The 15,175-nt window shown below is 41.9% G+C and overlaps 1 protein-coding gene across 1 annotated transcript in view; it reads right to left on the reverse strand.

Annotated features, from left to right (window-relative positions):
- Positions 1 to 15,175, reverse strand: part of EMB2785 (elongation factor family protein) — a 317,292-nt gene that overhangs the window by 260,890 nt on the left and 41,227 nt on the right. The window contains exons 4-7 of the mRNA XM_089437097.1: positions 11,316 to 11,384; positions 10,799 to 10,971; positions 10,356 to 10,493; positions 10,019 to 10,144 (exon numbers count right to left, since the gene is read on the reverse strand). Coding sequence (XP_089293223.1) covers positions 10,019 to 10,144; positions 10,356 to 10,493; positions 10,799 to 10,971; positions 11,316 to 11,384 — 506 coding nt within the window. The remainder of the gene's footprint in view (positions 1 to 10,018; positions 10,145 to 10,355; positions 10,494 to 10,798; positions 10,972 to 11,315; positions 11,385 to 15,175) is intronic.

Genomic DNA, 15,175 nt, shown 5'->3' on the forward strand with positions numbered 1-15,175 from the left:
ACCTCCCCATTGCCATGCAAAAGTGCCTCAGTTATTCATCGGTGCAGCATTATTACATGTGTGACAATTAATCCGTGTAAAATTTGTTATCGGTTTGGATAAACAAAGCAACAAGCAACAAACAAGCATGAAAACTATATTTGAAGAATCAATTCACCAAGATGCTGAACAAGTTGATTTAACATTTCATATTTGGGAATTATGCCATTTGTTAATGCCCTGTATAGGAATTTGGTGCAAAACAGGAATTGCATTTCATGCCCCTTAAACAGCAGCCACAGTGGCAGTTAATAATTAGCCTTACAAAGCACTAAGTAACATAACACCATTTCTATAAACTAAAGTCTTAAAACAAAAGATGTACTATGCATTAATGACAATTTACCATGCACATTCAGTTATAACAATAAATGCAGCCTTTGTGACAAGGAAATTAATAACAATTGCATGATCACATTAAATTACAACAATAAATGCAGGCATTGTGACAAGAAAAAGTGTGAATATTTTTAAGGAAAAAGAAACAAATTTATCAATTCATAAAGAAAAAGTACAACTCTTTTAACAACGGAATATCTACATTTATTACAGACGACAACCTTGGATTTATTACAAGGTCGTCCTCCACATTTAATGCATTAACCATCCTACAAATAAATTCAAGCCTCATAATACATGATTGTGCTGCCCTACACATGAAGGGTTACAAACGAGTACTTATAGCCTATTAGAATAATGCTATTTAGTGTTTAATGCTCATTCTTATTAGCTGTTTCTATTTTTATCTTTTTAGCAATTTCTTAGAAAAAACTAGTTGTTTCTATTTTCTAATAGAAACTTGATGTTTCTATTTCTGTAAATATCTTTGTATTACTTATTGAGCTTCATTTGCTCATGTAAATCAATTCAATTCATTCATTGATTATGGTATCAGAGCTTAGGTATTTTTCGAAATAATTTTTCATTATTTGGAAAATTTTGCTTCATTTCGAAATAGCTCTCTAGGAATCTGGAATTTTTTTTCTGGGCGTCATAATTTCTGAGCCACAATCTTCTCTGAGGGTTTTCATACCAGAGGTATCCGTGTAGTGTTGGGTTGGATTTGGTGTAATCCCGGGTTACAGCGGGTGTGGATTTTTTCGCTCCTGTTCTGAGATCTCCAGTACCTGAAGGACAAGTCGTGGGGATCAAACCTAGGAGTTTCAGTGTTTGCTGTCATCGAGCTCCCCAACGTGCACGACCTGTCATCGAGCTCCCATTGTGACTGCACCCCGAGACGCTTCTTGACTCCTGCGGAAGATTTTCTTCGTTTGACTCCCGTTAGCACCATTATCAACACGCTCATGGCAACAGACAAGTCAACAAGTCACTATAGGAAGGCATGCAGTCGGCCACCGTGCACGGGCCGCCCGAGTTAGAATCGCTACTGTCGCCCGCTATTGATGGTAACGCTGGCAAAGAACGACATGCGTCCCCTTTCCGCCCAGAACTCTCTGTCATTATATGTGCAATATTCTGCCTGATCTGAGGTGACTGGTCGCGCTGCCACATGTTCAAAGTCACGTCTTATTTGCCTTCACGTTTCTGTGCACGTTAAAGTTGTCTTTTGCAGGCTGTTTTATCCAAACAGCAAACGTTGGTCAAAGCCATAATTGCTCAGAAAACAAGGGATTCATATGGTCGATTGATGCTTCGATGTTTTCTCAGTGAAACTGCTCTCCGCACGTCTGGAGCCGTGGTTTTTTTTCTGTTTGGCGTAATACATCCTCTTGCGTTGAATCGCTCTGTGGTTTGATTTTTTACCACGTTCTGTCCTGAACCAATATATATATATATATATATATATATATATATATATCAGCTCGTATGGTGCCCTTTTTTGCATAGTTCGAACTTGTTTGTACTTTGCTGGGCTGGACGTATGGCCTAACTACGGAAGTCTGATTTGGTAGCTTATTCCTGGGATATTATCTCAAGGGACTGTGTCATACATTTCTTGACATTCATGCAAGAGTAATTATTGAGCGTGGGAAATTTTTGTACCTGACAGATTTTGTCTAGATCAGCCAGCATCTACATTGAAATCTGTGCCGGACTCCTTTGTTGTTTTTTGTATCTTGGTAAACGTGCAGATGGTTTTGCTAACAAATATGATGTTGGAAGGCAGCTAAGTAACTGGATTCGTTATATAGGGGCCACGTGTCCGAATCCGGCGTGTCGGACACGATTCGTCCAAAAAACGTGTCCAAAAAACAGGATTCGTCGAATCCTATCAGGACACGTCGAATCCCAAGCGTGTCCCGAAATTCTCCAACGTGTCCCGATTTTTGACTGCGTGTCCTGTTTTCCAGGATTCGTTTGGCGGAAAAGTGACTCCCGCGGGTTAGAAAAGGCCGCATTTGCTCATTACAGTCACGTTGTTTATCATTTGGCAAGCATTGTTTGAGCTGTTTGCAAGTGGAGAAGGGTTTGGAGCAAGGAGCTAAGGGAGTAGAGCATTCGGTAAGGAGATTCAAGCACCAAGTCAGTGCATTTCAACTCCATTTTTTGCATTTCTTATTCTATTACAGCAGTTTGTATATGATTTTTTGTTTACAAATTTGTGCATGTTTTGTTCATTTCTTTTACAGTATTCATGGCTCAATCAAAGGAAGCAGTTAGGGGGCAAAGGAAGGGCAAGAATGTCATGGGTGGAGATGCCCCTCCTCCCCCAATATCATCAGAGTCTGCTGCAAGTAATGTTGAGGGAAGAGGAGGACCTAAAGACAATGATAAATATCCATTGTGGAAATATGTCACAAGAGAGGATGGGACAAACACCAAGGGAAAGGGAGGAGGCAATGTGCAATGGAAATGCAACTTTTGTCACATTTCTTTCAAAAGCGCATATTACCGGATTGTGGGATTGGAGCTTGTAAAGCTGTTTCTTTACAAAAGAGAAAAGAATTGGAAAAGGAGTCCACTATTGGTATGGAAAATGTGGCTTCAAAATCAAGAAAACCCAAGAATGAAGACCCCCTTCCATTTTTTAGGAAAGCCACCACCAAATTTCCATTTGAGAGTTCTACTTCTACTAGGGAACAAGCAGCAAAAAGAAGAGCACTTGGTCCAATGGGCAAGATTTTCCAAAAAGAGTTAGCATTGTTTCTGATGGATGGACAGATCCAGCATAACACCTAATCATCAACTTCATGGTGTCTTCCTTCAGTGGTCCAGTTTTCATGAAAGCAGTGGATACACTTGGAGAATACAAGGATGCACAATTTATTGGTGGGTTATTTATTAAAGTTATTGAAGATGTAGGTGTTGATTCTTATGTGCAAATCATTACAGATAATGCATCTGTTTGCAAGGCTGCTGGCATGATTGTGGAAGCTAAATATCCACAAGTGTTTTGGACACCTTGCATTGTCCATTCATTGAACTTAGCACTGAAATCCATTGCTTCTGATGTGCTTTGGATTGGAAGCATTATTGAGGATGCAAAACATATCCGTAACTTTGTGCAAAATCATACAAATTCCCTCACTAGCTACAAGGAGTACACCAATCTATCATTGTTGAAGATTGTTGATACATGGTTTGCCTCTTCATTCATGATGTTGAAGAGGTTGAGGGAGGTCAAGACCGCTCTTGGGGCCATGGTTATTTCTAAATTTTGGTCTTTTTGGAGAAAGACAGATCAAGTAGCCTCTAAAAGAGTGAAGGACACAGTGCTAGATGATGCTTAGTGGCCGAGGGTAGATCTAATTATTCGGATCATGGACCCTATCATTTCTTTGCTTCGATTTGCAAATACAGACAACCCATCCTAGGAGAGGTTTATGAGGGATGGGATTCCATGATTGAGTCTGTGAGGAGCGTTATTCTACAGAGTGAGTGCCCCGAGTATGAGACATCACCAGAGGCCTTCTGTGATACTATACAGAATATTCTTGTTAGCAGATGGGACAAGAATTGTACACCTTTACATTGTTTGGCTCACTCATTGAACCCCAAATACTACAGCGATGAGTGGCTGAATGGTGGACCTTCCCGCAAATTCCCTCCTCACATGGATGGTGAAATCTCACAGGGGAGGAAAGAGGCATTCAAGCGGATTTTTCAGGATAGTGCATTGCTTGTTGAGGTGGAGGATGCCTTTGCAGAGTTTTCCACTGGCAGTGGTCGATTTGGAGGTTATGATGTGATTAGAGACAGGGGGGCTAAGAAGCCCTATTCTTGGTGGGCAAATCATGGGGCAACAAGCCCTCCTCTTCAGCAGTTAGCCATGAGGCTCCTCTCTCAGGTGACTTCATCCTCTTGTTGTGAGAGGAATTCGAGCACATATGGGAATTTGTATAGTGTGAAGAAGAGCAGGCTTGAGCAATCCAGGGCAGAGACAATGGTGTATGTGCACACCAACCTTCATCTTATTTACAGGCAGAGGGAAGAGTGGTTGAGGGGAAAGACAAAGATGTGGGATGTCTTTCCTGATGATAAGGGTTTGGACATCAGTGTTGAGTTGGCATTGGCCAACATGGATCTCAATGATCCAGTGCTAGAGCCTATTAGATTTGATGACTTAGAGGGGTCATCCTCCACACCAACAAATGCAGAGGCGACTATGGATACAGGGGAAGAGGAGGATGCAGAGGAGAGTAGTGGGGACCATGATGATGAGGACATTGATGCTGATTCTGATGCTAATGATGAGGATTGCTGCCTTGAGGCTTGTATACTTGTAGTTGTTTTATATTTTCTATTTCTATTTGCCATTGGCATTGCACCAGCACTATCTATGTAACACATTTTGATTTGATGACTTAATGAGAAAACTAAAATTGTCAGTGTGTTTATCTTACTATCTTGTAGTTGTAAGTTGTCTTTCAGTTATGAATTATGAATCATGATTTATGTGACCACTGACATGTATTTGAATTTTGTATGTACTATGCATGCTATAGATGAAGATCTATGTTTGAAATCAATAAATTCGTATCATTAATTAAAATTTGTGTAAGAAATATCTAATTTTTAATATATATATATATATATATATTAATAAAATAATATATAACGAATCCTACGTGTCCTGTTCCGGGGGATAGACATGTCCAAATCCGACACTACGAATCCCCGTGTCAAGTGACTTAGGAAGGTAGTCAGCGCTTTAATGGCACAAATTATAACATCTGGAAACAGAGAATGTTGACCATTTTTTAATATAGGCATCTTGATCAGCTCGTTCTAAACAAAGAGCTCTGTCCTGGTACAGCTGGCACCGATCAAGATAAGTTTGATGATCGCAATCGAGAGGTCGTTATGCTTCTCAAGCTCTCTGTGATTGATAATCAGTTATCGCATATTCCTTCTAGCAAGACAGCTGTCTAGATCTAGCAACATTTGAAGGAACTGCACGAGACATCCGACAAGCGCAAAGCTTTCTTTCTCAAGAATCAGTTGTTCTCCATCATGATGGACAAACATGTCTTTACAGGAACATCTTAACAAGATTAAAGACATTCGAGATCAGCTCGAAGCCATTGGTCGAACCATGGAGGAAGAAGATATGGTAGTCATCACTCTGAAAAGTCTACCAAAATCATATGAGCACTTCATAGAAACACTCAACATTACCTCCACTAATGTTGATCTGAAGTTTCCGGAGTTATGAACCAAACTCATGCAGCAAGATCGTTGGAAACAACAGTTTGGTAGTGGTGCCTCATCAACGTCCTCAGAAAATGATTTTGCTGCCAAATATCAATCCTCTCAATCCTTTTAGCAGAAAGGTTCTTCTCAGTTTTTTGATCCTGCTAGGAAGAAAAATGTGCAGTGTAATTACTGTCACAAATTCGGCCACATGAAGAAAGATTGCCAACAGAGGATTGCTTCTAAACAGAAGAAACAGGGAGGGCCCCATCAGACAGTAAATGTTGCGAAACATTCCGAGCAGACAGAATCTGTCTTTTACGCCTTTATGGCTAAAAGGTCTTCAGATCATGTTCCATCTTCGGCCTGGTACATTAACTCTAGTGCATCACGCCATTTCTCTCACAGGCGTGACCGGTTTATTGACTTCTCAGTGTCTCACCTTTCAGTGATTCAGTAGTATTCAGTGGAGGTGAAGAGTACACAGTGGTTGGCAAAGGTACAGTTCAGATCCAGTCTGGTGGGCGCACACTCATCTTCCTGAATGTGTACTATGTTCCTGGTATGGAAATTAATCTGTTGTCTGTCAGCCAGATTATGAGGAACTCTCCTCAACTTGATGTAGTGTTTAGTGCGCACAAGTGTTCCATTATCGACAGGGACACTAGTCTTACGGTTGCTGTTGGCCTAGAGGATCATGGTCTATACAGGCTTCTTGACACTGGAGATTCTCCAGAAGTAGCTCTAGCAGCTCGTGTTTCTCCCATCAGCACTCTATGGCATCAGCGATATGGGCATCTAAACATGCAGTATCTCTCTCAGCTCTCTCAGGAGGGACTTGTGTCAGGGTTACCTGATATTCAGACTCAGCAGTTGGGAGTATGCGGCGCCTGTCAAGCTGGCAAGCAACATCGGTCTTCATTCAAGGATGGAGAATCTTGGCGCGCATCTAAGGTACTCCAGTTAATTCATGCTGATATTTGTGGTCCTATGCATACATCTTCTATTACTGGTTGCAAATATTTTTTGCTTATTGTAGATGATTTCAGTAGAAAGATGTGGGTGTATTTTCTAAAATATAAATCTGATGTATTTAGTATCTTTCAAAAGTTTAAATCCTTAGTTGAAAAAGAGTCTGGCTGTAATATCATAACTCTTAGGACAGATAATGGGGGGGGGCAGGAATTTTGTTCTTCTGCCTTCTCCAACTTTTGTGATACTCATGGCATCATACATCAGTTAACTACACCCTACACTCCTCAGCAGAACAGTGTTGTCGAACGTCGCAACTGTATGGTTGTTGAAATGGCTTGTTCCATGTTACAACACAGGAATGTTCCGAACAAATTATGGGCTAAAGCAATATTTACTGTTGTTTATCTTCTTAACCGATCACCTACTCAGGCTATTAAAGGGAAGACACCTGAAGAGGTTTGGTCTGGCCGTAAGCCTAAGACCAGTCACCTCAAAGTATTTGGCTTAGTTGCATATGTTTGGATTCCAACTGCTAAGCGCTCTAAGTTGGATTCCAAAAGCCAGAAACTCATGATGACAGGGTACAGTGATCATCACAAGGCCTATAGGTTGATAGATATAACCATTGGTCGTCTTAGCTTCAGTCGTGATGTCTTATTTGATGAAGACAGAGGATTCTTTCAGTCTCCTTCTAAGTAGTGTTCTGAGGATCAGCCTCACAGTGTTCTTTTTCCAGTAGGTCCACTTGATGGGAGGGATGATGTAGCATCAGTATTTGATGATGCACTATCTGAGCTTCCTCCAGAAAATAACCCTCCTCTTGCTGCTCCTATTGTTCCTGAGCCTTCTCCATCTCTTCCTGATATTGGTTCCTCTACTCTTCGGCCTAAATGGTGGGCTAAAACCATTGGTGATCTCCGGAATAATGAGCTCCTTGAAGGTAGAACTTCTAGACATAAGAGCAAACAGCAGTCTACAGTAAATTTTGCTCTTATGGCTAACCTACACAATATTTTTGAGCCTCAAACCTATTCAAAGGCTAAGGGTACACCTGAGTGGGAACAGGCTATGGAAGCTGAATTCCAGAGTCTTCAGAAGAATCACACTTGGACCCTTTCTGATCTTCCTGCAGGGAAAAAGCCCATTAGCTGCAAATGGGTGTATAAAGTGAAATACAAAGCAGACGGAACCCTAGACAAGTATAATCCTCGCCTTGTTGCTCGAGGGTTCTCACAGAAGGAAGGCATTGACTATGAGGAGACCTTTGCTCCTACAGTCAAGATGAGCACCATACGGCTTGTCCTTGCCTTAGCAACTCAATTCAATTGGAAAGTCCATCAGATGGATGTAAAGAGTGCTTTTCTGAATGGTGACTTACAGGAAGAAGTCTACATGACGCAGCCTCCAGGATTCAAGGTTGCCGGTCAAGAACAGAAAGTCTGTAGATTAGTCAAAGCACTCTATGGTCTGAAACAAGCTCCTCGGGCTTGGTACATGAAAATTGATCAGTACCTCACAGATCATGGTTTTCAACGGAGTCCATCTGATGCAAACCTGTATATCAAGCATATTGGTGATGATATTCTGTTTGTGGTTGTCTATGTGGATGACCTTATCATTACTGGTAGCTCAACACATTTGATCCATGGGATCAAACAGGATTTGTGCAGCACTTTTGATATGACAGATTTAGGACTTATTCATCATTGTTTGGGGGTTGAAGTCTCGCAGATTGAGAACAACATCTTTCTCTCTCAGTCCAAGTATGCTAGAAATCTTGTGGACAGATTTAGAATGCAGGATTGCAAACCTGCCACAACTCATATGGAACTAGAGCTCAAACTTTCAGCTCAGTCATCCTCACCCCTTGTGGATGAAACTTTATTCAGGCAATTAGTGGGCAGCCTCATCTACCTTACTGCCACTAGACCTGACATCAGTTTTGCAGTCAGCTACATTTCCTGCTTCATGTCAACTCCTAAGGCTGATCATTGGATAGCAGCAAAGCGTGTGCTGCGTTATGTGCTTGGCACTCTTGATTATGGACTTATGTACGCTCGAAGTTCTGATCCTATACTCAGTGGTTACACAAATTCCGACTGGGCCAGTTCAGTTGATGACCGTAAATCTACAGATGTGTATGTGTTTAATCTAGGATCCGGTGTTGTCACCTGGACTAGTAAGAAGCAGCAGGCAGTGGCTCTCTCCTCAACAGAAGCAGAGTATCGGGGAGCAGTTAAGGCATCTTGTGAGGCAGTTTGTCTTCGACGTATGCTTGCAGATATGCATGTTTTCTAGACAGGTCCTACTCCCTTGTTCTGTGATAATCAGGGAGTGCTCAAACTTGCCAAGAATCCAGTCTTTCATAAACGAACAAAGCATGTAGAAACCCATTGTCACTACATTCGCCAGCTTGTTGAAGACGGATCCGTTCAGTTGCGATATGTTCCCACAACAGAGCAGCCCACCGACATCTTCACTAAGCCTCTTGGTCCTGATAAGTTTGTAAAATTCAGAGGGTCAATCGGTGTTGTGAATAGATTGAGCATTAAGGGAGGGTATTAGAATAATGCTATTTAGTGTTTAATGCTCATTCTTATTAGCTGTTTCTATTTTTATCTTTTTAGCGGTTTTTTAGAAGAAACTGGTTGTTTCTATTTTCTAATAGAAACTTGATGTTTCTATTTCTGTAAATATCTTTGTATTACTTATTGAGCTTCATTTGCTCATGTAAATCAATTCAATTCATTCATTCATTATAGCCAAGGCAAATCATATTTTCTTCATTAATCATTCTCTTTCTTTTTCATATGAAATACTCATTGACTGCAGCAATTTCATTTTCAATTAATTATATCGATGAGTTGGCATCACGCCACAAGGAATTATTTGTACTTCTGCTACATATTCTCTAATTAATTATATCGATGAGTTGGCATCACGCCACAAGGAATTATTTGTACTTCTGCTACATATTCTCTTCTTACAGTGACTTGTTTCCAAAGACATAACAAGATCATTACTTCTCCAAAGTAATTTGCCTTCAATTAGGAAAATTATTTCGGCATAAAGAGCCACTGATACTACAAACTACAGATATGCATATGTAAATTCTTGCTCAATTTCTACTAGACTAAAGCATATCTAGCCTAAAGAGACAAAGACGTGGCTACTGAGGTGACAATGGGTAGCTTGTCTATGTCACCCTTGGGGTCTCACAATCTGTGATTCAGGACTTTGACACCAAGTGAGAACCTGGGAGGTAACAATAAGTTCCATCCATCTAAATTGCATTCATGTGTGCTTCCACATCAATAACTGTTATGATATCTTCTATCTTCAAATCGTATCAGCTAGTACATATAACATCAGAACATAAACCCATACGGTATTTTAAAAATTACATTACCTCCACACTTGATACTGTATGACCAATTGAAGGATTTGACAAGCCTGCTAACGAAATAATATCACCAGCACCAGCACAATCAATCAAAGCTGTAGACATTCCCTTCTTTTTCATAAGCTTCACGACCTATTTGACAGCACACCATATAAATCATCGCTTATGTTACCACCAAGACAAATCCATATCCAAAGTAATCAATGCTAAAAACTTAAGAAGGTGGCAGAAAACTTTCAGGAGGATGAAACTAAACATTAATCTCTGCACAAATTGGTTGAGCAAGAGAAACTATATGTCCCCATTTGAAATTTAGTGCAAAGCACAGGAACCAAATGTATACCCTCCCTTCTTCAGTTTTCTCAGATCCGGAAGCAGTCTTACGTAGACCGTGCACTTTATCTCCTATACGAACAATGCCTGAAGTGATACGACCAGTTAAGATTCGACCCAAGTAAAAGTCACGCTCCATCATTGATACCTACCATACATATATGTGCCTCAGTGGATGGACATGACCGAATATGAAGACCAAAAACTTTGTGCATTTATCGTGATAATTAGGAAAGTCAGTGGCATGAAATTAACAAAACCACTAAAAGCTTTGTTAGTATGGGATTTTCAACAGAATCTATGGAATAATTGTAAATACCTGTTGAAGTTGTAAAGACTTCATCTCTGAAATGCACCCTGTCTCAATATGGTCTAATACCCACCTCTCTTGAAAAAGAAATATGTGACATACAACATTTATGCGATGCAGAACAATGAAAATGCGTAACTCACCATCATCTTAAATGGTTCTTCTAGATTTGCTTTTGGTGGAGGCACGTGACTCAAAATTGCATCGAGCAAGGCAGACATGTTTCTGTGCTCTGTAGGTGGATCCTTAGTGAAAGTCGTTGATGCCCATCCTTCTTTGGCGGATGCATACAAAATTGGAAATTCCAATTGTTCCTCTGATAATTACATTACAATTCAAGTTTAACATCAAGAAAAAAATCATCGACTGTCCAATGTACAAAAGAAAGAACCAGGTGCAAAAAAACAAATATTTATTAATCCTATCAGTGTAGAAGTTTATGGAGTTGTAACTAAATGAAGACAATAAAATAACATTATCACTCATCATATAGAGAGTTGCCATTTGCCTGTATATAGATGAATGATAGAAGAAAATAAATGACTGTACAATACAGTCGTGTGCCCTTTATGTTAATTTTTTAACATAAACTTCACAAAGGTATATAGAACATCTTTAAACAATATCTATAATATGCTTTGACCTATGTACAAAGCACACCTGATGCACCGAGATTTGCAAACAAATCAAAAACCATACTCTCCACCTCTCCACATCGATCTTCAGAGACTGCAGCCAAAGAATATCACAACATTTATGAGAGTTACTCAAAAAAATGCATACAGAAATGCATCTTAAAACCGTTTTTCAAATGCATATACATCCAAAATGTATTGATTTGCAATCAGCAAAGGAAACCGGACCACACTCCATGTGTTTGATACTTTACTTCAGAGGAAGTACCAATTTCATTTTACCCAAATAAAGATTTCCAACAACTAAATAAACTGCAGAAATGTTCTGAAAGGGACAAGTAGCTAGCAAGTTGTTTCAATGATTCAAACTTCTATATAAAAGGCATTCCAAACATTTGCAATCTTACATTGATAGTTCGTGAAGCAATAGAAACTATCTTGTTGATTTGGGGTAGCATCGGATGTGCTCTAGCCACGAAATTTGGTGGAGAGGTTGGGGCACATGAGATCTCCAATACCCAGAAAGGGTTTGGCAGATTCTAAACAGTTTAGGAAATATTAAAATAATTAATATGTTTAATGGAGTCCCTGAGTCTAAACTTAGGGAAAATAAAATATTAATGTGGATTAATATGACACTGTGTTAGAATGGTCCAAAAGACATGGATCAAGCCAGATCTAATCTTAGCCGTTGATTAGGGACTTAAACTCGGTCGTTGATATGTCAATAGGAAAAGTATAAGAGAATTCTTGATGGTCACTTGGAGAACACACCAGAGTGATCAGTCATTCTATTCTCTAGAGCGGGGTTTGCTAAGAGAGATAGAATTAGTGATCAGGAGTTGCAGCTGAGGGGCATTGAGTATAGAGAGACAGAGAGGCAAAGAGAGTGTTGGGAGAGCAGCACAGTAGCCGGGGAGAGTGACGCAGAGCCAGCCAGGGCTCACACAGGGCCACGCAGAGGCAGCCGGGAGCTGCGCAGAGCCTCAGAGAGGCCAGCGTTGCTAACACAGAGGGCCAGAGGGCTGACGCAGGGCCTCCTAAGGCTGACGCAGACCCATCCGGGGTGACGTAGGGCCAGCGCGGGGTAGAGAGGGGCTGATGCAGTCCAGAGAGAGGCTGATGTTGGGGTTTCTGGGGCAGATTGGTGCTGAGGAGCTGCCGGAAGGATTATCCGAGGTTTCGGCCAGGAGATTTGTCAGAAATTGAGAGGTATTACTGCCAAGGAAATTCAATGTTGGGTAGGCCAGTTTTGGCACCCAAATTGTACTCTGATATTGCTTAATAAGAAAACCCTCAGATAACTGCACCGGTTTTCCCACATTGGGTTTTTCCGAGGACAATGGTCCAAAAATAATGGTGTCATATGGTGTCATTGTTTCTATTTCCTTCAATTGTTGATCTGTAATATGTTGAACATACACTAGTGTTTATTTTCAGTATTTACATTGTAAATAACTTGTTAAGTAACATAACAAGTAGGTAGGAATAAATCAGATAAAGTTCATGGAGGGTTTCTAACTAAGTAGACTTAGAAACTTCAACATTGTATCAGAGCGTGATTGCAAATCACAGGAGGACTAAGGACATCAACCAAGCGAAGGAATAGCATCAGAAAACAGTTGTCCCGAGGTGACTGAAGTTGTGCAGCAACAAAGGAAGGGTGATGCAGTGCCCGCGTCATCAAGGGTGAGTCGGGAAGACGTAGCGCAGAGGCTAAAGAAGGCAAAGGGAGCCTCACGCAAAGCCACGCAAAAACTGGGAGGGCTGACGCAGTTGGCTGAGGAGGCCGGGTTGCTGGTGCTGGGATTGCATAGAGCCTAGGAGCTCTCACCTTTAGGTTGTTGGGGTTTAGAAGGCTGTGGGAATATTGAAGAGTGGAGCTGGTAAGGTGCTATAGTCAGAACAGTACCTGACAGAGCAAGGCCAAGAGGATGGAGTTGATACCGAGGGTTTCTAGCCGAGGAACCCGAATCAGTGGTGCAGTTGCACAAGACGATCAGAGTAGGGGGCATCTCGATAGCAAAAGGAGGATTTCCAGGAGGGAAATCGGGACTCAAAGGGGGTCCAAAAGAGAACTTCCAGATGCAGAGTAGAGACTCGGAGGAGTCGAACAGAGAACTTCCAGGAGGGAAGTAGAATGGCATCATGGCACTCCATGGAGTAAGAGACCAGGATAGACTGGACGGAGCGTCGAACCTCGCAGTCTGGAAAGCCAAAATCTTATCCGTACTTGACAAAAATCGTGTCAAAAACTTCGCCTTAAAGGTTATAGCTATCCCAGTCAACCCCAATGATAACGATAAGTACGAAGAGGCAATGGCAAGGGCCAAGAGCATCATCCTTGACGAGGTCAAGGACCATGTAGTACCACACATTGCCGAGAAGGAAACAACATATGAGATGTGGGAGGCCCTCAAGAAACAGTACCAGCATACTTCTGTGCAGAGAAGAATGTTACTTGAGAATCAGTTAAGGACATATCAAATGAAGAAGGGAGAACCGATCGACACCTTCCTTGGAGGACTGAACGAGATCCGAGATCAGTTGACTGCTATAGAAGCCACGTCGGATCAGGAGTTGATGGTGAGGACGGCCCTGAATGCAGTCTCAGAAGACTAGGAGGTATTTGTCCAAAGTATACTGGGTAGAGGGACACTTCCACCTTGGGATGAGATGTGGGCGGCTCTTCGCCAGGAAGAGATCAGACGACAATCGAAGACGGGTAGCAGCAACAAGGGGATCAAAGTCAAGCAGGAGGAGGAAGATGTTGCCCTAGCATCTGAGGGAAAGCAAGAAAAGAGGAAGAAGAAGGATCTCTCCAAGATCAAGTGCTTCCACTGTGGGGAGCTGGGTCATTATGCGACCCAGTGTCCGAGGAAGAAGAGTAAGGGAGAGTCTTCCGAGACTAAAGCAGCGCCAGCACGGGCTGAGAAGGAAGTGTTGACAGATGATGATTGTGCCATGAGTGCACACGCACCACTTGAGCGGAAGTGGGAAGACATCGAGCTGTAGTCAGGCAGGCTAAAGATGATGAGAGGCAAGATCCTCGAGGTACCCAACCTCTTGGATTAGAGGAGCCCCAAAGAGAAGTAGTAGGACTGGCTAAGTCGGGTAGAGACGGATGCGAATGAAGCGGCAGAGAGAGCTACAGTGCAGGAGTCTCGAGACAGCACGAGGCTAGCAGGCTGCAGTAGTGCGAGAGGCACAGGAGTGTTGCTTTAGTGCAGGATGGCACAGAGAGGAGTGCAACGGTGCAAGATGCAGGGAGTTGTTGCAGCAGCGCAGAGGTCAGAGAGGGAGCAGTTGTCAGCGGCAGAGGGAGCTTCAGCAGCAGAGGGTCTCTAGCCCAACAGGGAGGTCAGGTTGGGAGATCAATTACTTACTTCTCAGTAACTGAGTTGCAGTGCAATAAAGGGCAGCACGATGCAACATGATGAGAGGAGGTGCAGTGCAGATGCAGTGCTAGGAGAAAGGACCAGCAGCAGCACAAATGCAAAGGGAGCTGTCGTACAGATGCAGCAGTGGCAGTGGCAAAACCATGGGCAACTATACAAGATACAACAGTGCAAAGGAAGGTGGGCAGGAGGCCTAGCATCAACACAGGGACCGGTGCCGGATGATCAGAGTAATACTCAGTGAGGAGTATTGCTAGAGCACAGTCCTTGCTAAGAGGGAGTGCTGATTTGGGGTAACATCGAATGTGCTCTAGCCACGAAATTTGGTGGAGAGGTTGGGGCACATGAGATCTCCAATACCCAGAAAGGGTTTAGGCAGATTCTAAATAGTTCAGGAAATATTAAAATAATTAATATTTTTAATGGAGTCTAAATTTAGGGAAAATAAAATATTAATGTGGATTAATATGAAACTGTGTTAGAATGG

This window comes from Pinus tabuliformis, chromosome 5_2, assembly GCF_031772625.1.
Source record: "Pinus tabuliformis cultivar Carrire ecotype Pingquan chromosome 5_2, CPIR1, whole genome shotgun sequence".
Lineage (NCBI taxonomy): Eukaryota > Viridiplantae > Streptophyta > Pinopsida > Pinales > Pinaceae > Pinus > Pinus tabuliformis.